Here is a 23,930-nt window from a genome sequence, read left to right as displayed (position 1 = left end):
TGACTCCATGCACCACAAGCCCACCAGGCTTCTCCGTCCATGGGATTTTCCAGGCAAGAGTACTGGAGTGGGGTGCCATTGCCTTCTCCACCGGTGAGCCTATTGGTACTTAATATTGGATGTTTCTTAGCGCCCCCCTCATCCCTCCAAGAACCATGTTTTAAGCTCTGTCTTGAAAAGTAAGGTGGGGCTTCCACGCTGGCGGTGGCGGGGGAGGGGCGCGGAGGCGGGGGCCATTTTTAGGAAATTGAGAGCATTTCTAAGCAATACCTCCTCCATTTGGGCAGGTTTTCCCTGGCCTTCTCAGGGCTCAGGGTCTATCAACAGCTGGCCCAGTGTAGGGAAGAAAGCTAAAGGCTTGTGTCTGGAGGACCGAGTCAGAGCATCTGCACTAGGTCACCTTGGGGAGCATGCTTCCAGGTGTAGTCCTCTTCTAACCTCCACTCCAACAGCACCAACCACTTAAAGGGCCTCGCATGTCTCTACCCTTGAAGAAACAAGGCAGAAGACAGAACCATCACAAGCATCCTGATTGCTCTGGTGCCACCCAGGAGACTTTGGTTAACAGATGACCTCAGCATGGCTTCCAAAGCCAAACTGCACTCTGACCTTCCTCAAGTTTAGGATCTCCAAAGAGCTGCCACCTCAGAGAGGCAAAGGCAGTGATGAAACAAGTCAGGGGCTGGGACAGGGAAGACCTGGAATGGCAGAGACCATGCCAGAACAACTGGAAGCCCAACTGCAGCCAACAGAGGACTTCAGCAGCCTCTCCACTCCCAGCCAGGAGTCTAGCATTTCCACACTGCCCTCACACTCCTTTCTCCTGCTCAGCAGACAAACTGCTATGCCCAGGGCAATTCGATAAAGTCAAGTATCCTTCCACAAATGGTTATGGAGCTATAATACTATCGAGCCCTTAAGTATGACTGTCACTGTGCTAAATACCTCCCTTGCAATATCTTACTTAATAACAGACTGATGCTTATCTTTTTTTTTACTCTCCTGGATTTTTTCCTTATTTGTTGTGCTTTAAAAGGGTGGGAGGACTAGCTCTGCCAGTTTTTAATTCTGACCCTGGGCAATTCCCTTCATCTCCATGACCCTATAGAGAAGGAATTTCTCCATAAAAGGGGGCCAATTACCACCCACCTCAAGGGCACTGTGAGATAAGAATAAAGAAGTGTTTCGTAAAGTTTTAAGGTCTAACCAAAGGCAGTACCAACTGTTCCAACCAAGGACTTGATGAGTAAGACTACACCCCAGGAGTAATCAAGGATGGTGGCTTAGAATCCTCAGCTCTCGCAGCCCACCTTGGACAGTGTCCCACCTCAGCTCCTCAGAGCTCCCAGAGGAGTACAAACCTGCCAACTCCTGGTACCTGAAGCAGACCCCTCCCAGCCTTTGGAGGCCTGGCTTGGGGCTGCTGGTGCTACAGTAAGGGACAGGAAGATTGGATATCCTGAATCCACCTAGCCTTCAAAACCCCAATCGTCAGAAATCTGACCACTTTTAATCTGAAACCCAACCCAGGGCTGCTGCTCATCCCAGCCCTCCTATGAAGAGGCAAGGGGTGGACAGAAGCAGGCTAGTGATATGCCTAGAATGCAGCCCCATTTTACAGGCTGAAAATCTGAGGCAAAGATTTGGGTGTGGGGGAAGAAGAAAAAAAAAAAAAAAAATGAAACCAGGCTCCTACAAACCTCAGACCTGCTAAGAAATGAGGTCCTTGCCACAAAAGTGGTCTGGTGTGAAACTGGCCCTGCACTAGGGCAACAGCACTGTTCGACAAACTAACCAATTATTTAGAGATTTCTAAGTCCTGACCTCACCCAGGCCAATCCATACATGTTCCCTTCTGCACTCACTCTGGCCCTGCTGGTTTTTGTCCCATTGCTGGTCAGCCTCCACTGGGGATGTGCTGTGGGCTTTGTGGGCATCCCAGGACAAACCCAAGTGGAGGGCTCTGCCCAGCTCTTACCTCTGACTACGCTTTGTGCTCTGGCTAGTTGCAAACCCAAGCAGAAAGCTGTTGGAAGCCAGCTGAGTGTGATGGAAAGAGCACTGACCTGGGCATTGGGAGTGTTGGGTTTTAAATGCTGCACCCTGTACAACAGCCTTGGTCAGTAGCTTCCCCTGTGTGGGCCTGCTTCCCTTAGCAAAAGAGTGGTGTGCGTGCGCTCACACACAGGGTACAGATCAACTCTAGGTGCCTGCAGGGGCAGTGGGAGAGCAGGGGCTCCAGCAGAGAACCAGAGCATGTGCATCTGCACTGGCAGCAATGAAGTACTGGCCAGTTCCTTAACCTTCCTCACCAGAAAGACGTGACCCTCCTTACCAAGCCTGTTTTGAGGGTCCTAAGTGCCTTTGAAAGCCTCTGTTTCTAAGTTGGGGAAAAATTTTGGCTCACAAAATATTATAGCCCTATTTTTTAAAAAGGTATGTGCATATATAATACATACAAAATATACTAGTGTGTGACTCAAGAAGAAAAAATCTAGAAATATGCTGTCAAATACAGTAATCACTAGCCACATGTGGACACTGAACACATGTAGCCAGTCTGAACTGAGAAGTAAGCACTTTAGGTAAATGTATAAAAGATATACCAGATTTAAAAGACAGTATAAAGAATAATTTTTATACTGATTACATGCTGAAATGAAAATATTGTGATTATCTTGGCTGGGTTATATTAAGTTGGTTTCACCTATCTTTCTTTTTAAAAATATGGTTATTAGAAAGTTTTTAGTTATATATATGGCTTGCACTGTATTTATTAGGCAGCAATTGATCTAAAAAGGTATCGTGGCTTAGTAGTATTTATGGCGGTTGGTGGAACAGATTATCAAGGGATTTATTTTCACTGAAACACATTTTGACATCTTCCTACAATGAACTGGTGCTGCTTGAATAAGCTGAAAAGATCTCCCCTTCAAAAGAAGTTAAAAGACTCAACACATAATAGTATTTCCCATCCCTTTTGATAACCCAGAGCCTGAGAGCTTCCCAATGCCCACAGAGAGTGGTCCCCACCCCTCCCACTGGCTGGGAGGCCATGCCCAGAAACCACAAGGTCAGCAGGGCTCTTTCCAGCAGGCTGCACGTGGCCTGACAGAGCTGAAGAGGAACATCTCTTGAAGGAAGAGGTGCCAGGGCTCCCCAGCAGAATCAGAAGTTCCAGGGCCTGGCTCATACCCACTGAGGGTGGCCAGGGCGGGCAAAGCTGGGACCTCCAGGCTGGGCCACTAGGGCCTGCAGAGATTCCTGCTCTCTGAAGATCTGTGTGGGTCCTCTCTCTCCCAGAAAGTTTTTTTCAGGTGAAGTACGTATATTTCTGTGGTCCAGGAGAATGCAAACCCAGATGGTAAGTAAGGCAGAAGTCTGGATTCAGTCTGCCATGGGCTGGAATCCCACCAACTACAAAGCAGCCTTGAGCAAATTCCTGAACCTCTCTGAACCATGGTTTTCTGGTCTGTAAAACAGGATCGGGACTGTAGGAAGATCCCAAGGGAATGTGAATATTAACCAAGATCATGAATTAGATGTGTGTGAGGTCTTTGTTCATCAGGAGAGAAGTGGAAGCTCTGGACAATCTGGCCTGGTTCCCTGGGGCATGTGTCTTCAACAAGGCAAGCTACCCCTGAGGTAGGTTTGAGGACCCCCGGCTAAGCCCAAGGGCAAGATAAAGGCACATCAGCAAAGGATGGACAATGCATTCATGAGCATGGGATCCAATCCCTCCATACAAGTTGTTAGAGTTGAAGGTCCAGCCAAGAGAAATGTGAGAGCCAGGCTGAAATCAGAACAGGGATCTCTCAACTTTCAGCTCTGTCAGTTCACTCTGACCCCACCCTGAAGTTCTTACCTGAAATAAAAAAGCCACTCTAGTTTCCGACAAGTCAGGAACAGAAAACAGTGACAAAGAGAGACCACATCGAGCTCATTCCCCATCTCCAGGCCTTACCATGCCTGAGCCCATGCGACTCCCCCTCCCCCTCAAGGATGGGGCCTGGGACAGGGCAGGGAAGTTGGAAAACACTCACACTCCTCCTGGCTCTGGGGCCAAGAGACTCCTGGACAGTATGAGAAAAGAGGAGGAAGTAAGAAATAGCAATCAGAAAACTTCCTCTTAAACTGACCTAGTCTGGAGGAGGCAAGGACAGGACATTAAGTTAGTCAAATGGCCCAAGGCACTATGCCATCATCTCTTCCTTTCCATCTCTTTTCTGGATAACTGCCGCAGTTCCTCCCGGGGTTTCCCTGCTTCTAACTTGGCCTTTCTGCCCCAACCCCAATCCACTCTCCACAGAATGGAAAAATCAGCTCCTGCCACCTCCTTCTTTGCTTTCGGAACAGCACCCAAACTTCTTAAGCTGGCCTCCAAAAGCCTCTCAGGTCAGTTCCTTGGAGAACACTAAACTCATCCCCACCTAGCACCTGCTATTCCTCATCAGCAGGTTCCTTATCAATCCCATCTTGGCCCACCCTTAGAGGTATTCGCTGACACCCTGATTGAAGCTACCCTCACCCACACAATCCCAAATCCTTATTTCTTAGTTACTGTTCCTTTAACAGCACTCACCACTATCAGAAACTGCCAAGTAGTAATAGAGATGGCAGCAAACTGACATTCCTCCCATTGAAAAGCAGGACCCGTGTCCCCTCCCCTTCCTTCTCAGAGGGATCTGTGACTTCTACCAACACACTATGACAAAAGTGATACTGTATCAGTGTGCTCAGGCCCAGGACCTTAGAAGACTGAGCGCATCTACTTCCTGTCTCCTGGAACACTCTCTGAGAGCCCCAAGCCACTGTGTATGGATACTAAGTCCTACTGCTTGGAAATCACAGTGGTGGAGAGGTCACCCGAAGGCACTCCAGCTCCAGATGAACGCAGCCTTCCAATCACCCTATCAAGGCTGCAAACACGTTGAGTGAAGCTCCGGTGGGCCCTGCAGACCAGGACCTGTCACCTCTATCACTGTCATGTAGAAAAGAAGAATGGCCTGGGCGAGCCATGTTCAACTCCTATCCCATGAAATCACTGAATACAAGGGCTGTTCTTGGTATAACTAGTAGCTTCCCTATTCCCCCCTGACCCCCCGCCACCCCAGTGAAGATGCCCGTGTGCCCTGCCATGTCATCCACCACACGATGAGGTGTGGCTCCAGGATCTTGCTTCAGACATGAAAGCTCCCTCCATCCATTAAACCACCGACTACTGTTGCTGACTCCAGGCTCTTTCTTAGGTCTTGAAGCTGGGCAACAGAGGCCCTGCAGGCCTGTGACGTGCAGTCCAACCACCATCAAAGACATAAATAGTGTGACAGGTCAGTTAATCTTCCAGTGGAGACATCTTCTTAGAAAACACCAAAATCTCAACCAAATGCTTAACAACCACCAACAACACAAAAAACCTGCTCAGTTCAGTTCAGTTCAGTCACTGAGTCGTGCCCAACTCTTTTTGACCCCATGAATTGCAGCACGCCAGGCCTCCCTGTCCATCACCAACTCCCAGAGTTTATCCAAACTCATGTCCATCAAGTCAGCGATGCCAACCAGCCATCTCATCCTCTGTTGTCCCCTTCTCCTCCTGCCCCCAATCCCTCCCAGCATCAGGGTCTTTTCCAATGAGTCAGCTCTTCGCATGAGGTAGCCAAAGTACTGGAGTTTCAGCTTCAGCATCAGTCCTTCCAATGAACACCCAGGACTGATCTCCTTTAGGATGGACTGGTTGGATCTCCTTGCAGTCCAAGGGACTCTCAAGAGTCTTCTCCAACACCACAGTTCAAAAGCATCAATTCTTCAGCGCTCAGCCTTCTTCACAGTCCAACTCTCACATCCATACATGACTACTGGAAAAAACCACAGCCTTGACTAGACAGACCTTTGTTGGCAAAGTAATGTCTCTGCTTTTGAATATGCTATCTAGGTTGGTCATAACTTTCCTTCCAAGGAGTAAGCGTCTTTTAATTTCATGGCTGCAGTCACCATCTGCAGTGATTTTGGAGCCCCAGAAAAATAAAGTCTGACACTGTTTCCCCATCTATTTCCCATGAAGTGATGGGACCAGATGTCATGATCTTCATTTTCTGAATGTTGAGCTTTAAGCCAACTTTTTCACTCTCCACTTTCACTTTCATCAAGAGGCTTTTAGTTCCTCTTCACTTTCTGCCATAAGGGCAGTGTCATCTGCATATCTCAGGTTATTGATATTTCTCCCGGCAATCTTGATTCCAGCTTGTGCTTCATCCAGCCAAGCATTTCTCATGATGTACTCTGCATATAAGTTAAATAAGCGGGGTGACAATATGCAGCCTTGACGTACTCCTTTTCCTATTTGGAACCAGTCTGTTGCTCCATTTCCAGTTCTAACTGTTGCTGCCTGACCTGCATATAGGTTTCTCAAGAGGCAGGTCAGGTGGTCTGGTATTCCCATCTCTTTCAGAATTTTCCACAGTTTATTGTGATCCACACAGTCAAAGGCTTTGGCATAGTCAATAAAGCAGAAATAGATGTTTTTCTGGAACTCTCTTGCTTTTTCGATGATCCAGAGGATGTTGGCAATTTGATCTCTGGTTCCTCTGCCTTTTCTAAAACCAGCGTGAACATCTGCAAGTTCACGGTTCACGTATTGCTGAAGCCTGGCTTGGAGAATTTTGAGCATTACTTTTCTAGCGTGGGAGATGAGTGCAATTGTGTGGTAGTTTGAGCATTCTTTGGCATTGCCCTTCTTTGGGATTGGAATGAAAACTGACCTTTTCCAGTCCTGTGGCCACTGCTGAGTTTTCCAAATTTGCTGACATATCGAGTGCAGCGCTTTCACAGCATCATCTTTCAGGATTTGAAACAGCTCAACTGGAATTCCATCACCTCCACTAGCTTTGTTCCTAATGATGCTTCCTAAGGCCCACTTGACTTCACATTCCAGGATGTCTGGCTCTAGGTCAGTGATCACACCATCGTGATTATCTGGGTTGTGAAGATCTTTTTTGTACAGCTCTTCTGTGTATTCTTGCCACCTCTTCTTAATATCTTCTGTTTCTGTTAGGTCCATACCATTTCTGTCCTTTATCGAGCCCATCTTTGCATGAAATGTTCCCTTGGTATCTCTAATTTTCTTGAAGAGATCTCTAGTCTTTCCCATTCTGTTGTTTTCCTCTATTTACTTGCACTGATCGCTGAGGAAGGCTTTCTTAGCTCTCCTTGCTATTCTTTGGAACTCTGCATTCAGATGCTCTTATCTTTCCTTTTCACCTTTGCTTTTCACTTCTCTTCTTTTCACAGCTATTTGTAAGTCCTCCTCAGACAGCCATTTTGCTTTTTTGCATTTCTTTTCCATGGGGATGGTCTTGATCCCTGTCTCCTGTACAATGTCACTGCTAGAACCAACCAAAATAAGATATTTTACATCCAAAGACAAAGCCACAAGGAGATGGCAGGAAGGGTGTGATCGAGATAAAATCAACTCCCATACCTGCCAGGTGGGTGACCCACAAACTGGATAATTATTATACTACAGAAGTTCTGTCACAAGAGTAAAAGTTCTGAGCCCCACGTCAGGTTTCGCAGCCTGGGAGTCCAGCAATGACAGAAGGAGCCCACAGAGAATCCGGCTTTCAAGGCCAGCAGGGTTTGAGCTCAGAAATTCCACAAGGCTGGGAGAAACAGAATCTCCACTCTTGGAGGAGGCACACAAGGTCACACACACACCAGGATCCAGGGCTGTTTTTTGTTTTGTTTTTTATTTATTTGGGTGCGCTGGGTCTCGGTTGCAGCACACAGGATCTCTCAATTTTCCTTGCAGCATGTGGAATCTTAAATTGCAGCATGCAAACTCTCAGTTGCAGCATATGGGATCTAGTTTCCTGACCAGGGATTGAACCTGGGTCCCCTAAAATGGGAGTGCAGAGTCTTAGTCACTGGACCACCAGGGAAGTCTCTCCAGGGCTGTTTTTTTAAGCTACCAAGCTTTGGGGTGATTTGTGAGGCATTAACAGATAACCAGAACTACCCTGCTGGCTTACGTGTCACTCCACTAGCATGTGAACTGTGAGTGCAGGCCTCCTCTGTCTTCTTTCCATCAACAGTGCCAAGGTCTAACACTTGGGTTCCTGAAATAAATGTGTTAAATGAGTGATTTTCACTTTGGTGGCAGCCAAATTAGTTCTTTCCAGACAAAGGTTAGGCTCAAGTCCCAGCGCTTCTCTAGATAAGCGTGAATACTCTGAATACTCAAGAGACTCTCCTGAGGGGACTTTCCAGGTGGTCTAGTGGTTAGGTCTCTGTGCTTTCACTGCAGAAGGCATGGGTTCAATCCCTGGTCAGGGAACTAAGATCCTGCATGCCAAGTGGCCAAAATCTCCCTCCCCTCAAAACAGTTAATAGTTCCAGGCTACAGTGTCAATTTGGGCTCAAATAAACCTCTTTAAAATTCTTTTAAAAAGAGACAATCTCTTTCCCTATCCACCCCTCTAGCCCATGCACCTTGGAAGGCCCCCCTGACTTCCTCAAATTAAAGGGGGAACAGCATCCAGGTGTTCCCTTCCCCCAGGAAGGGGCCTCCCTTCCCAGGTGTCCTTTCCGGGACTCCCCTCACCCTTTTCAGGGGCCAGCAGTGCCCCAGTGCTGAGCAACAGGTGAAAGTGGAGCAGGAGCTCATATTCTGAGGAAAGCCCGGAGGCCCCCAGGGTGGGCCACAAATAAAAACGGGATATCTGAAACCCTCTGTGGCAAATGAGCGGCATATGATGCTTGTCTGATCTGCCAGGACATAATTCCAGAGTAAAGGTTATGGACAGGCATATGACAGTGAAATGGCACTGTATGTGAGGAAGACATATACAATCCGAGAGTAAAAACTTACCAAATATCTACGGGAGGAAATCACAGTCTAATGTGATTCTCAAAATCACACCTGCTTACCGTAAAATATCTGCTAATTGTGTCACACACGCACACATACACACTAAATAAAAAAAGACAATCTCTGGAGATGGGCTGGTTTACTGTCTCACTGAACTGGTTGATACTTGCACTGTGGCCTCCACCAGGCCTAGGCTCAGTCTCAAGGCCAGAAGGGGAGTCTTAGCAACTGCCCCATCTAACCAGGTTCAAGACGTCAGGATCTTCTCAACAACATTCCTGCCAAGGATGGGCCACCACTGTGTGCACACTGATGGGGGCACTCCCCTTGGCCCAGAACTCCCCTAGAGCCTAGGGCAGAATGAATGCCTAAGCAGAAGAATCCCACAGCCCTGGGCAAGATCTTGGGGATGACACTCTAAAGTTGGTCCTATCATGTGGGGGAAAGCAATCCCCATCAGATAAAATCTTTCTCAAACCAGAGACCTTACCTCCAGTTTGATACACAGAACTTAATCCTGTGGGAAAGGACCTTGAAAAGTCTTTTGGCTTGGCCGCTTTCATTTACAGAAAAGGGAAAGGAAGTCCAAAGAGGTTCAGTCAGCCGCCCAAGGTGCCTCAGCGCATGAGTCAAACCTCTGGGACTAGAAAGCTGGTCCCCAATTCTTCTGCCCTATCCTACAGGGCTCACACCCACCACTGCCGCAGAGAAGCTTCTTTTCAGTGTCAGTTGCCCCAGAGTGAATTCAGTGCTCCTGTGAGCTTTAGTTTCACTGCCCAAAGAGTAGGATCATGAATAGGCAGGCACAAGGCCTCTAGCCAGCATCCTCCCCACTCCGCTTGAGGCAGTAACATCTGCCTTAGCTGCTCTCATACCCAAAGGGTATCTGAGCTAGAAAGGGCCTTGGAGAATGTTATCAAGGATGCTACACCCATTTCAAAGATGCTGGAAAGGGAGTGAAGTCTCAACGGGGCCTAACATAACCATGTTTCCTTGGCAAGCCCACTCTTCAGCATTCAGAAAGCTTTCCCTTTCTGCCCTGAGCCCTCAGGCCAAAATGCCCAGCGTGTCCTGTCTCCCATCATATCCACTCTACCTCAGAAAGGTGGATAAGGAGACCCCCTCCAGGACTGCAATTCCTGCCCATGAACTCTTCCCTCTCCTCTCTGATTCTCCAATAAGCACATGCCTCAGCTTGTGGGTTGGACAGACTGCTGTCCCCTCTCCCTTGTATGATAAAATACACAGAGTCTGAGCTCACAGACCTCACACAGGTGACCTAGACTAAAGCTAGATCCTGCCGCTGGATGTGTGCGTCATAAAGGAACAGAGGTTCAGTGTGGCCAGGTCTTCTCATTTTTTTCCGTAACAGTTTTATTGATATAATTCACATTCCATGCTATTGACTCATTTAAAGTAGACAATTCATTTTTTTTTTTTTGTATATTCAGAGTTTAAGTTTCAAAAGAAAAACCAAAAAATCTCTAGGTTTCCAGATACATTTTCTTGATTTTAAAACACAGATGCTTAAATTGTTTTTAAATGGAAGGGTAATCAAACTCTGTTAGGAGGCTGAACTGGATCTGAGGTGGTAAGCAGAGTGAATAAACATGTGTAACTTCTACCTTTCAAGACAAAAGTCCCATCATGGCTTTTGTGTCTTGTTTACCCCTGAATTCTGGAGCCTGATACCTAACAAGTGCTCAAAAATTTTCAGAATGAATCAATCTAGAAAAGTACTTTGCCAATTTACAGCTGCAGAACCCTAGAGCAAACTGCCATCCAAACTCTTTAAGTTCTATCACCATGACAGGGAACCCAGGACCTACAGTAGCAGCTGAATCCATTGAGGGCACTGCTAAAAGCTACTCCTTGACCAGAGTCAAAACCTAATGAGCCTCCACCTCCCACCTGCCATCAGAGCTTTACCTGTAGGGCCACTTGAAGCAGGTCTGTTCAAATGCTGTACTTTAGAACAACCGCACTGCCACCCACCCCAAGCTTTGATGGTCTGGGAAAAATTATCCTAGTCTCTCAACCATCCCCTATTCACAGTAAGGGGCATGCGTCACAGTGAGCAGCCGCCTCTGTGTGTTCCTAATTTCCTGTCTCGCTCCCACTCCCCAGAAGTAGCATCCAGAGGGCTCTCACCATGGCCAAAGGGGCTCTCACCAGGGCCAAACTCCGCCCCCTAACACTCGGCTCCACTGTGGACAAAACCCAAACTAGGTTATTCCACCCACATAATTGGCCTCTCTTCCTCATATCACTGTAAGTAAGTATGTAAGTGAAGTCGCTCAGTTGTGTTCGACTCTTTGCGACCCCATGGACTGTAGCCTACGAGGCTCCTCTGTCCATGGGATTTTCCAGGCAATAGTACTGGAGTGGATTGCCATTTCCTTCTCCAGCAGATCTTCCCGACCCAGGGATTGAACCCGGGTCTCCTGCATTGTAGACAGACGCTTTACCATCTGAGCCACTATCACTGTAAAGATATATAAAGAACAGGAAAAGCAAAGAGACCTCCACTCCCTCAAACAAATCCAAAGCTGCAGAAAGATACCAAAGATGGAGCGGGAGGGTTTCACTGCAAAGCACCTGAGCTGTCCTCTCACCAACACTCTACCACTAGGGCACTCCCAAGTGCCACAACGTGGGCTTCTCACGGCAGGATTATAGCCCCCAGGGACTCCTTAAATGCCCCTCCACTATGAAGTTGTGTACCAGCCTAGGCCAGGTAGGAAGGGCTGGCTCTAAGCGATATGGGCTGCCTTCCTGTGTATCCCCAGGACAAGCAACAGGGATGAGGGGGAGAGAGGACCCAGGAAGACAGAAGATTTAGCATTTGACCTCTGTTAGCAAATTGAAGACCTGGGTCAAATGCAAGACCTCAAAAGAGGAACCGTGGACACTCTTAGAGCGGTCATCACTTGTTATTTGCCAGGCTTCAGCTGAGCACTCGCCTTCACCTGGTGCACACTCTGTGATCCTAGGACACAGGTACTCCAGTTATAACTCCATTTGCTGAAGCCAGAAGTTACCGACCTATCTGAGGGCACTCACTCGGTAGGTGATTGGGCTTAACTCAAACTGGATAACTACGAAGTCAGCGCTCTACTTCTGCCTCCAGAGGAGTGAAAACAAAACCGGAATAGGAGCAAAGAGACATGGGTTCAAGTCTCAGCCGTACTCTGAACTGACTGTGACCTTGAGCAACTCTATTTCCTTTCTGGGCCGGAAGTACCTAACCTGTAAACGAATGGTTTAGTTAGATTCAAGGACCTCCGGGGTCCCTTCCAGCTGTAAATACTCCTCCTCTGAAAGGGAGATAAGGACATCTAAGCCCCTTTGTGCAGAGCATTAGGAACAGAGTTGATAACTGGCCACAAGTCAGGGTAAGCCTGGCTCTCAAAAGCCCACTGTTCTCAGAAACTCAGACTGCCTATGGGCAGATGCAAACCCACTGTTAGCTCAGGTGTAAAAATGGCTCGAATTCAGCTGAAAGGAGGTGGCTCTGATGGGAAGAAAACCTTGTGCCCGGAGCTATGTGTGGCAAAGCCCACCAAGCCAAGCTGCACAGAGGCTGGAGGCAGACAGTCCAACTGCGGCCCTAGGAAGTCCCCTACATAGGTATTTTCCCAGGTGGAGGTGGGGACTCCTGTATGGAAGCCTGTCCCTCTGCCACTACTTCAGGGCCGCTGCCTCCTCTTCCCGCCTAAACAGCTGCAGCAGTGCAAGCAAGATAGGGCTCCTGGCTCAAGCGTGGACTCAGCCTAGGCCAGTCACCAGCTACTGCATTCCAACTACGCTGGCCTTCTGAAAGGTCAGAGAAATCCCATACGCTGGAGTTGCTCCCTATCCTTGAAGGATGACAACCGGTATCTGTCCTACACCTATACTTCAGGAATGTCTCAGAAGTCTGCTCCCTTCTAATCTGGGAACCTTGCCCCACAGGATAAGACAGGAAACCCCAAATCATCTATTCTTAACCTAAGAGGTTCTCCCATGTGGCCAAAGCAAACTTTCAAAAACAAAAACCTGACTCTCACTTAAAATCTTCTAAAGCTCTCCACTGCCCTCCAGTTAAAATCGGAATTTATACCACAGCCACGAGGAGCTACTCAGTTCCCTGAACCTCTCGGCCTTTCCTCAACCAAGAATGAGTCCTTTTTTCAGGTCTTTTCTCAGATAACTCTTACCTGTCCTTCCCATTTCAGTTTAGCCACTGCCTCCTCCAGAACAATTACTCTGACCTGGACTGAACTGGGTGCCCCCTGCTGCACTCCCAAAGAATCCCACAGTCTCACACAGCATCTTCCATACTGCATCGAGAATGTGTGTGCTGTCAACACAACTTTTTATTATTCACTATGGTATCCTCTGCACCAGACTCAAAATATGAATGACGCTGCTAAAAGTATGAGATTCATCCATTCATTCACTAATTAAACCTTCACTGAGCTGCCTACTCTGTGCCAGGCATGTTTAGGTGCTGGAAATAAAGCAGTGGTCAAATACCAAAGACCCTTATCCAACAGTGATAAAAACTAAAAAGAAAACTGAAGCAGGGTAAGAGGGATGAGATACAGCATAAGGTGCACGCAGTTTGCCAGTTAATACAGGGTGGTAGGGGCAGGCCTCTCCATCCCAGGGAATGGAACAGGAACCGGAAGAAACTGAGGGCGTGGTCCACGTGGCTATCTGGGGGAACAGCACTGAAGAATACAAGCCCTGAAGCACAACATGCTCCAGGAAAAGCAAAGAGTCACGTCGTTGGAGGGGGAAAGTGGTGAAAGATGCAGTCAGAGCTCAGGGTCGGGGCAAGGGGAAGTCTGGGGAGTCAGCTTAAGAAGACACTCTAAGGACTCTGAATTTTCACTCCACTATAGAAGCCGTGTGGAGAAGGCAATGGCACCCCACTCCACTCTTGCCTGGAAAATCCCATGGACGGAGGAGCCTGGTGGGCTGCAGTCCATGGGGTCGCTAAGAGTCGGGCACAACTGAGCGACTTCACTTTCACTTTTCACTTTCATGCATTGGAGAAGGAAATGGCAACCCACTCCAGTATTCTTGCCTGGAGAATCCCAGGGACGGGGGAGCCTGGTAGGCTACCGTCTATGGGGTCACACAGAGTCGGACACGAGTGAAGTGACTTAGCATAGCATAGCATAGAAGCCGTGAGAGGACTTAAAGCAGGAGTGACACGACACCAGGTAGAGGCTCTGCAACCTTCCAGGTGAGAAGCAGTGGTACATGGACCAGGCTGGCAGCCGAGGAGGTGGTAAAAATGTTCACCTTTGGTCACAGTTGACCTGTTCTGGTCTCCTCTCCACATACACTAGCTCACTGAAACTCCTGATAACCCCAAAGTAAGTAATAGTGATATTGCAATTATCCTCTGTAATCTGCTCAGCAGGCGGTCTTTTTAGCCCCACTTCAGTTACCTGTTTACTTTTGGTCACAGTTTTTAGAAGCCAAAAGGATGTCCTGGTAAACGAGATATAAGGCAACAGAGAAAGAGGTGCTAAGAATGACCCCAAGGTTTTTAGTCTGAGCAATGAGGACAGTTGCTTATTAACCTCTCCTGAGGCTCACTTTCCTCATCTGTGAAGCAGGGTTAAAAAAGAGTGTCTGCTGAGAAGATTACGAACGATAACTGCAATATCACTATTACTTATCTTGGGGTTATCAAGAGTTTCAATAAGCTAGTGTATGTCAAAGGGAGACTAAAACCATACAGGGTTCAGGTGGACCATGTATCGAGATGGCTCCCGGCGACTATGGGACTGAATTCAGTTCCTCTGAAACGCTTGGAACTTCATTTAAAGGCAAGGAAAAGAGAAGGCTATCTGGAGTTGCTGGAATGTATGTCCAGAGGGGAAGGTGGTTACCACATCAAAGATGGAGGGTTATACCAAGTTCCCTGAACACCAGGCCTCAGACAGAGGCTCCAACTGGGTTTACCAGTAACACCTCAAACTAAAGTGGGTGAAGTTTCTCACTGTATGTCAGATTTATGTGGACAGCTTTACAAAGTTCATCATAAAAGCCCACATTCCTTACTTTTCACACCTAAGACTTTGTCAGTCCAAAGATACAGCCAGAAGAAAAGATCCCATCAAGACTGTCCCTCTGATTCTGGGAAAATCCCTCATGAAGACACCCTGCTGCTGCTAACTCACTTCAGTGTCCGACTCTGTGCAACCCCATAGATGGCAGCCCACCAGGCTGCCCCGTCCCTGGGATTCTCCAGGCAAGAACACTGGAGTGGGTTGCCATTTCCTTCTCCAATGCGTGAAAGTGAAAAGTGAAAATGACGTCACTCAGTCGTGACCCCATGGACTGCAGCCCATCAGGCTCCTCCATCCACAGGATTTTCCAGGCAAGAGTACTGGAGTGGGGTGCCATTGCCTTCTCCGGAGACACCCTAGGCTACCTCCAAATTATCAATCTTCACTTAGCAAAGGCATGGATAACCCCTCAGAATGGGTAATTACCACAAACTATTGACACATATACAGTCGATCCCCAAACAACTCAGGGGTTAGGGCACCAACCTCTAGCTCAGTGAAAAATCCACTTATAAGTTTATAGGCTGTGCCAGGTATCTGCTGCTGCTCTCATCTGCGGTTCTGCGGACAGCAGAGACCGTAGGACTAGAGTATCTACCGAAAAAAATCTACATAAGTGGATCCATGCAGCATAAACCCATATTATTCAAGGGTCAATTGAACCTGGCTTTGGAATGCATCTTCTGGAATCTAAACCACTTACATCTGTGTGGGACATTTCAAGTCGTGAACTGGGCTACCCCATAACGAGGTATCAATTTGATCCTTGGAACCACCTCAGCATAGGGGTTAGTCCTGTTCTGTGAACAAGAGAAATAGCACGTTCTGACTGAAATCCCATCACCTACCCCTTTGCCCCTTCACCCTGTTTCCCGTCCTTCTATTAGCCAGGTATCAAAATTTATTTTCTTTTATGAACCTCTAGCAAGTAAGGCCGGAGAAGGCAATGGCACCCCACTCCAGTACTCTTGCCTGGAGAATCCCATGGATGGAGGAGCCCGGAAGGCTGCAGTCCATGGGGTCGCTGAGGGTCAGACACAACTAAGCGACTTCACTTTCACTTTTCACTTTCATGCACTGGAGAAGGAAATGGCAACCCACTCCAGTGTTCTTGCCTGGAGAATCCCAGGGACGGGGGAGCCTGGTGGGCTGCCATCTATGGGATCACACAGAGTCGGACACAACTGAAGTGACTTAGCAGCAAGTAAGGCTGTCCTCTCCTGGCTACTCCCTTAGATCACTCTGGACCAGCCAGGGAGGTTTGGGAGCCCTCTGGAGGCCCCAACACCCTAATTACCCGCTTTGAGGTTGTCTTGGATTTTGCAAACAGGGGCAGTCCCATCTGCCAAGCCCTCCATGTTGAAGAGGTTTTTGTGGTTTCGAGTCCACTGCTTCACCTCATCTCCCTTCCTTTGGGAGGGAAAGAGTGCCGAGTAACAGCTCTAAAATGCTTACTCTAACCTAGGTCCCACTGCACAGAGGCAGTGGGTCAGCCAAGAGATTCCACCCCCGAGGGAGGTTCAGAGTTCAGAACTAAAGAGACCACCCCCTACCTGCCCAGGGCCCCACACCACCTCCAAAGCATCTCTCCCTCCCCAGCAGATGTTATCTCCCAGTGAGTGTAAAACTCAAACACCCTGCCCAGAACAAGGGACAGGTTTCTGGGGAAGGCCTCCTTCCCTTCTCCCCTTCAAAGGGTGTCTCGATTGTATGCTTTCTTTATGAGAGCAGAAAGTGGTCTGAACTATAGGAAAAGAGCTTTAAGCCCGCCTTTATAAAGGCTAACATAACAGTTCTTCACCAAAAGGTGTACAATATAACCAGCTATGGAGTTTAAAACAAATAAAAATAATCATAATGCCCTTATTACACTTGACAAATAATTTCCTAATATCTACACTTTCAAAATTTCTTCTTATATAACCTGTTTGAATCAGGATTCAAATATGATCCACACAAGGCATTTGACTTGATGTCTCAACTCTTCATCCATAACAGTTCCCTCTTTTAAAAATGCTTATTTACTTTTTAATTGAAGCTGATGTACAATAATATATATAAGTTGTAGGTGAAGAATACAGTGAGTCATGATTTTTAGAAGTTATACTCCATTTATGGCTTCCCTGTGGCTCAGTGGTAAAGAACCCACTTCCCAATGCAGGAGACGTGGGTTTAGTCCCTGGTTCAGAACAATCCCTGGAGAAGGAAATGGCAACCCACTCTAGTATTCTTGCCTGGGAAACTCTATGGCCAGAAGGAGTCTCGTGGACTCCACGAGGTCACACAGAGTCATACACTACTTAGCAACTGCTGCTGCTGTGCGACCCCAGAGACGGCAGCCCACTAGGCTCCTCTGTCCCTGGGATTCTCCAGGCAAGAATACTGGAGGGGTTGCCATTTCCTTCTCCAATAAACTAAACAATTCCATTATGGTTATTATAAAATATTGGCTATACCCCGTGTTTGTACAACACATCCTTGTAGCTTATTTTGTACATAATAGTTTGTATTCTCTTAACTGTGTACCTCTTAATCCCCTATCTCCACGGTGCCCTTCCCTCCTCCCCTCTCCCCTCTGGTAACCACTAGTTTGTTCTGAGTCCATTTCTGTTACATTCACTAGTTTCGTTTTATTCATTTATTTATTTATGCTGTGCTACGTCTCCGTTGCTCCAAGTGGCCTTTCTCTCGTCTCGGCGAGCAGTGGCTACTCCCTAGCTGCGGTGCGCAGGCGTCTCTCGCTGCAGAGCCCAGGCTCTATGGCTCGCAGGCTTCAGTAGTTGGAGCACACGGGCTCAGCTGCTCCATGGTAGTGGACTCTTCCTGGACCAGTGATTGAACCCGTGTCCCCTGCATTGGCAGATGGGAGTCTTATCCACCGCGCCACCAGGGAAGTCCTTGCTCTATTTTTTTAACGCCACTTATTTACTAACAAAATAATCTGTCCTGTAGTTTCTCACATTCAAAAACTGAATAACGGCTACCTCATGGCCCATCAATGTATTCTTCTATCCCCACAGATCTATGATTCTGTTAGATGTGGGTTCAATTTTTATTTGGCAGACACAATTTTTACAGACAGCACTGTGTACTTTCTGTTATCACATTCACTGTAAGGCACCTAATGCCTGGCTGCTACACAGGCTGCTCTGATATACACCTCCAAGCAACTGGCTTAGGTTCCTAAAGCCAGAAAAGTGCATCTCCAGCCTTCACAGAACTTGGATTCAAAACTGAAATTCTTAACCACAATGGCAGATATAAACATACACATATAAAAAGCTCTGCTTTGTAAAAATTGTGAATCACTGCTATATACCTGAAAATTACATAAATATTATAAACCAAGTATATCTCAATTAAAAACAAATCAAAAAGCTCTACTTTGGTTTCTTTTGTAAGGAAGGGGTTTATCAGAGAAAAAGTGCTTTTGATACTAAAAACACTAAAGACATTTAGACCTATTCCAATTCTCTTATTTTACAAATGAAGAAACACCGGCTCAGAGAGAGTTTGGGGGTTGCTAATGCCCACAAAGTTGGACACAAGCAGAATTACATGCAAAATGAACACCCCTAATAATGGTGATGATTTATTACAGCTAGCACTTATTAGATGCTCTATACTTGACATTAAGCTAAATATCACACTAAATATTTATGAATCAGTTACTATTACTATTTCCATTTTGAGGATGAAGGAACAATGGCTTAGAGAGGCTGAGTTATTTACCCAAGACTGCACAGGAAGTTAGGAACAAAGTTGGGATTCAAAATTACAGACTGTTTAATTCCATCCAGTCCACTTCTAGTGGTGGGGAAGGAAGGAGCCAGGGTCTGAAGTAGCTCTGACACCATGAGGTCTTCATGCAGTGAAGACTGACTGATACCCTAGATCCCCGTCAATGCCCCACCTAGTACGCCAGTTGTGGGACTGGTGGGTCAAGAAGATGGGAAAGGGCCCAAACACAGGAAGGAAATGGAGACTGGGAGTGGAGGTTTATTTGGGGCCAGTTCAGTGTGGCACAAGATTCCTGGGGTTAGCTGGGATTATAATCCTTTTTTATTTCATGCCACCAGTTAGCTGTACTTCAAAGGGACACAGGGAAAAAAAAAAAAAATGATACCCAGAATATAAACATGCAAGTCTCAGAGCCTGACCCCAACTCTCCTTTAAAGAGAAAAGAAAAAGATCACAGCAATGGTTCGTTTTCTTATCACACAAAGTTAGAAGTGTCACACAATCCACCCACTTATTCCCTGCTAGGGGTGCTGGAAGTTTGTGGGGATAATGCACTCTCAAGTCTCTACCTACTACATGTGTACCAGTCACAGCGATTTTTAAAAAGCTTTTAACACAGCAAATGTTTAGTTCAGTTAGACTCGCCTTTGCCCACAGCCCTAAAGAGCACATGTACACTCTGCCAAAAGCTAATTTTTACGAAAGGCAGATAAATTAAAACTTATTTTAAAAACATTCGTTGTAACACATTCCAAAGTAAAAGTAGGCAATTGTTTGAATCATCAACCTTTAAGATTATCCATACTATGTCCTTCACGTCTGTGGAGAAGCAAAGGTCTACTTTTAAGGAGACAGATCCCATATATTTCAGGGAGTACTGATAAAATACCAGAAAAGGACAATACACCATTCTCCAACCCCCTCAATTTTACAGGTGGAGAAAACGGAGACCCAGAACAAGTCCCAGGAAATCCCAAAGTTTCAGTCTCCCAGACACAGTGTAACAGCAAACACATGCCAGGCACCAGACTAAATACTTGACACGTACCATCACAGTGAATGCTCACAATGCTCCCTTGAGGCAGATAAATAATTTTATTTCTAGAATATAATAAGGAGGCTGAGGCACAGAATGGTTAAATTATCTTGTCCAATGAAGCACAGCTAAGCAGCTGGCATTCGAACCCAAGCAGTTTTGACATCAGAACCTTTGCTATCTTCTTCATTAAAAAAAAAAAAAAAATTGGCTGCACTAGGTCTTAGTTGCCGCACACAGGACCTTCGCTGCAGCACATGGGATCTAGTTCCCTGACCAGGGATTGAACCTGGGCCCCCTCCACTGAGAGCGGGGAGTCTTAACCATCACGGAAGTCCCTCATTTCTTCTTGTAAATGAGACATCCTGCCTCTCTCATACTTAAAAAGTTGTGGCTAGGATAAGGAAAAGAAATTTTAATGTTTTCAAAACATTCTAGGGGAGAGAAATACAAAAAGCCAAAATGCAAATCCCAAAACTTAAAACCACTAAGACAGACACTTAAACCAGAACAGAGAACCCCGCAAGAAAGGGGGGATATCACAAAACATTTTTATTACTAGTTACTGCGTGTGTGTCTCTTAAAGAACTAAAATACTAGCATCTGAGCCAAAAGGGAAGCTAAAAATAGGCGTTTGCAGCAAGCTTTGGAAAGCTTTTGGCTTACTTAGGAGGCACCAAAAACATATGCATCACAGAACACAAAATTTCCCAAGACCACACTGCCACTCCACTGGTGTCACATTTAAACTTATCCAAATAAAATCAGGGCTGGAAAAGGGCTAGTGATCCATGTAAATTTCAAAGAAAGGGCCACTATCTACCCTGACCACAAAATTCTCCTTCAAAAAGCATTCAAGGCCTAACAACAGGCTTAAACGGAGAAGCTACTGCATTAATTCAGAGTTTGTCTGTCGACGACTATTCTCAAGGTTCAAAACTAATGAGCAGACAAGACACTTTCTTGCCTAACAAGAACAGAGTAAGTCTACCGGACTTAGAATTTTGCTTTGGGCACTTAAAGCAAGTTGGCTTTTCTACTCAGAGGTAAAGGAGAGATGCCAGCCAAGCTGTCTTCTTCCCACGATCAATAACCCCGGTGACGCACCCTACCAAGGGCCCCTAGACTTGCACAAAATGCCAGCTCAGGCATCCAACACCACCTGATGTCATGGCTGATTTAAAACCCACAAGGCAGGTTCACCATTAGCAGAGCAGCAGCAGCCAGAGTGAGTAGCCCCATTTAAACTTCTGAGGAGTGCTCTCTCCTGCGGATGATTATACCCCTCTGAGTTTAAAGAGGGGGGAAGGACCAAAGAGTATCTTCAAATTGCTTTTCCTCCCTCCGTGGGTGGATCAGGAGAGATTTGCAAGAAAATGGAGATTTCAGCACTGCCCTTTGCATAAGAGGGTTCTGGAAGGAAAAGGGGGGGAAGGGGAGGAGGGCAAAAGGAAGAGAACACGGTTTGAGGTACTATTAGTAAACGCCAAAGGTCCCCTCCCCCAAATGAAGCAATCTTAAAAAGAAATAAAAATTACAACATGCCATTTTCAGAATTCGGTGTTCTGGTTTCCCTGGGACTACGAGGGATTCTATTCCCTTGAATGTGAAAGCATTAAGCTGCCCTTTCAACTTTCCCCATTTTGATGGTTTAAACCAGTCAGTCTCAAGCAGAAGGGGAGGAGTTCTGAAAAAGCCGTAGGGCTATGGCCACAGGCCATCGTAGTAGCTCCAATTGGGTTTTAATACCCGCTCACTGCAAAAAGATCCTGAACCCAAGAATCCAGCCCCATGGTGTCTCTACGGCCCGGCAAAGGGAGCAGGGCGGGCGCGCCCCCCACCAAAGGCGACGATCTATTTTCGGCAAAGGAAGGCCCAGCGGAGACTCCATATTCCTTACCCTCCTTCCCCCGTTAACAAGGCTCCGCGGGGACTTCCCGCACACCCACCTCCCCCGAGGGGCCGGGTCCGAAAGGACCCAAAGAAGTCGAGGAGTGAGAGGGAGGGCGCGCCGCTCGGCGGTCACATGCCGCCAGCCGCGCGGGGAGGCACCACGTTGTCCCGGCTGCGGAGGAATGCCGGGAAGGGGGGACGCGCACTCACACCCGCGCACACGCACACTCCCGGCCGCGCCGCCCGCACCCGCCTTCCGCCCCGAGCGCCGCGACGACCGCCGAACGCCCAGGCCGAGCGGCCGCGAGCAGTCCGCGGGCCGGCGGCGCGGCGCATGGCGCCCAACTGTCACCCGCCCGTCCGGCCTGGCCCGGCCACTCCCTCCCCCGCCGCCACACGCCCCTCGCGTCGCTGCAAGCCCCCTTACTAGCCTCACATTTCCCCTCACTGGACGCCCCGCACACTCGCCATCCGGCTCCCTCTCAAGGCGGAAGGTCCCCGGGATCAGGCGAGGGAAAGCACCGAATTCAATGACACGTTGGGTTTCCTCTTCACCCCATTCTCCCCGTAACCGACCCCTCGAGCCGTCGCCCAAGGCCATTCTACCGCCTAACACCATCTACTCGAGAACAAACTTGTTAACTTTTAAATCCCGAATCCGTGTGGTCGGTATGCACTCATCGCCGGGCGTTTTGCTGCCTATGACATATACTCATTAAACATTTACAACACGGGGACGATAGCAACGCTACCAAAACGAACACGGGGCGGGGGGGGGGGGGGGTGGAGGGGGCTTCCCAAGGAAGGTTCAGGCAAGAAACCGTCTCTCACACCGACACGCGGTAGGGGGGGAGAGGGCCCTTTTACCGAAACCAGCGCCCACCCCTCTCCCCGCGAGATAGGCCGGGACCACGCCGTTGCCCACTAACCGCTGCGGCCCAGGCGGTGGCCGTAGCCTCCCGGAGGCCGGGCCCTCCGGCAGGGGCAGGTTCCCGAGTGTGCTGGGGGGAGGGGGGCAGGGCACGGCGACCTGAATTAGCCAAGAGATAATGGGAAAAAAAAAAAAAAAAACCCGAGTCACTACGACCAGTGGCGGACCCCCGGGCCCTGGAGGCCGCTGGGGGAGGGGACGCCTATGTCCCCGGAAGAGGCCCCCGGTCCCGGAATACCAAACAGAAACCCACCTGGAGGAGACTGTCCGTTCACGGTGGCCAGGACCGGCGGCAGCGCGTTCTTAGTCCACGGGTTCACCTTGGGCGGAGGGGCCTCCACGAAGTCTCGGCGCCCGGCGCCCGCGACTCCAGCAGCTCCTCCGCCAGCGCCCGGCTCGCCGCCGCCGCCCTCCTCCCCGTCGCTGACGGCCAGGCCCTCGGCGCCGGGCGGCTGCGGCGGCCGCGGGCTCTCGCGCTCCAGCTGCCCGGTACCTTCCCTGTGCTGCTTGGCGCAGGGCGGCCGAGGTCTTCGGGTGCCGCCGTCCGGCTCTCCGCCTCCGACGTCGTTCGCCCCGGGCTCTCCCTTGCCCTCGGGCGGCGGCAGCGGCTTCTTCCTCACCAGACCCCCGTGATCTTCGGCCTGCAAGAGCGGGGCGCCCCCCGGCAGTAGCGGCTCCACCTGAGTGGCCATCTGCGCGCCCGCCCCCCCGGAGAAGCCGGGCGCGCCCGAGGCTGCCTCCCCCGCCTCGAACTTGGCTCTCAGAGAGCCCGCGACGCCTTCCTCCGGGGCGCTGGGCCCCAGTCCGGGCGGAGAAGGGTCGGGGTTCACGCTAGGCGCGGCCCCCCTCCCGGTCGGATGCAGCCGCCGTAGATCCAAGGCCCGCTGGCGGGGCGGGGGGGGTGGGGGAGAGGAAGGCCCCCCACTCTGCGGTCCAGGCCTCCTCGGCGCGCGTCCCCCCCCGCCCGTTCCTCGCAAGGAGCCCCCACCCCGAGCCTGGCAGGCTTCTCGTCCCGTCCCTCCCTCCCCCCCGCCCCCGGGGTGGCCCGGGCTTCCCGGCACGGGGGCTGCAGCAATATGGACGGACGGGGGAGAGGCGCGGCGAGCCGAGCTGACCACGCGATCCGCGGCAGGCGGCGGGCGGGCGCGCGCCTCGCGACGCAGCGGGCAAGGGGAGGGGACGGCGCGACGGGGGCGCGCCCGCCGGGGCTGGCCCTGGGCGACGGGCGGGCGAAGGCGGCGGGAGCGCGCGCGCAGGGCCTTGCGGCCCCGCCCCTGGCCCCGCCCCTGGCCTCCAATTCCTCGGCGCACCTCCTGGGCTGGTGGGTGAGGGGTACTCAAACCGGACGGGGGCGAGCACGTGCCTGATGCAATTCGGAAGGGGGGCCGGTCA

The 23,930-nt window shown here is 49.2% G+C and overlaps 1 protein-coding gene across 1 annotated transcript in view; it reads right to left on the bottom strand.

Moving 5' to 3' along the window:
• The window catches only part of LARP1 (La ribonucleoprotein 1, translational regulator), a 61,768-nt gene extending 38,089 nt beyond the window's left edge, over nt 1–23,679 (bottom strand). The window contains exon 1 of the mRNA XM_024995265.2: nt 22,792–23,679. Coding sequence (XP_024851033.1) covers nt 22,792–23,230 — 439 coding nt within the window. The 5' untranslated portion in view covers nt 23,231–23,679. The remainder of the gene's footprint in view (nt 1–22,791) is intronic.
• Between the last annotated feature and the right edge of the window lie 251 nt (nt 23,680–23,930).

Source organism: Bos taurus, chromosome 7, assembly GCF_002263795.3.
Source record: "Bos taurus isolate L1 Dominette 01449 registration number 42190680 breed Hereford chromosome 7, ARS-UCD2.0, whole genome shotgun sequence".
NCBI classification, from domain to species: Eukaryota; Metazoa; Chordata; class Mammalia; order Artiodactyla; family Bovidae; genus Bos; species Bos taurus.
This window is presented reverse-complemented; position numbering and strand designations above follow the sequence as displayed.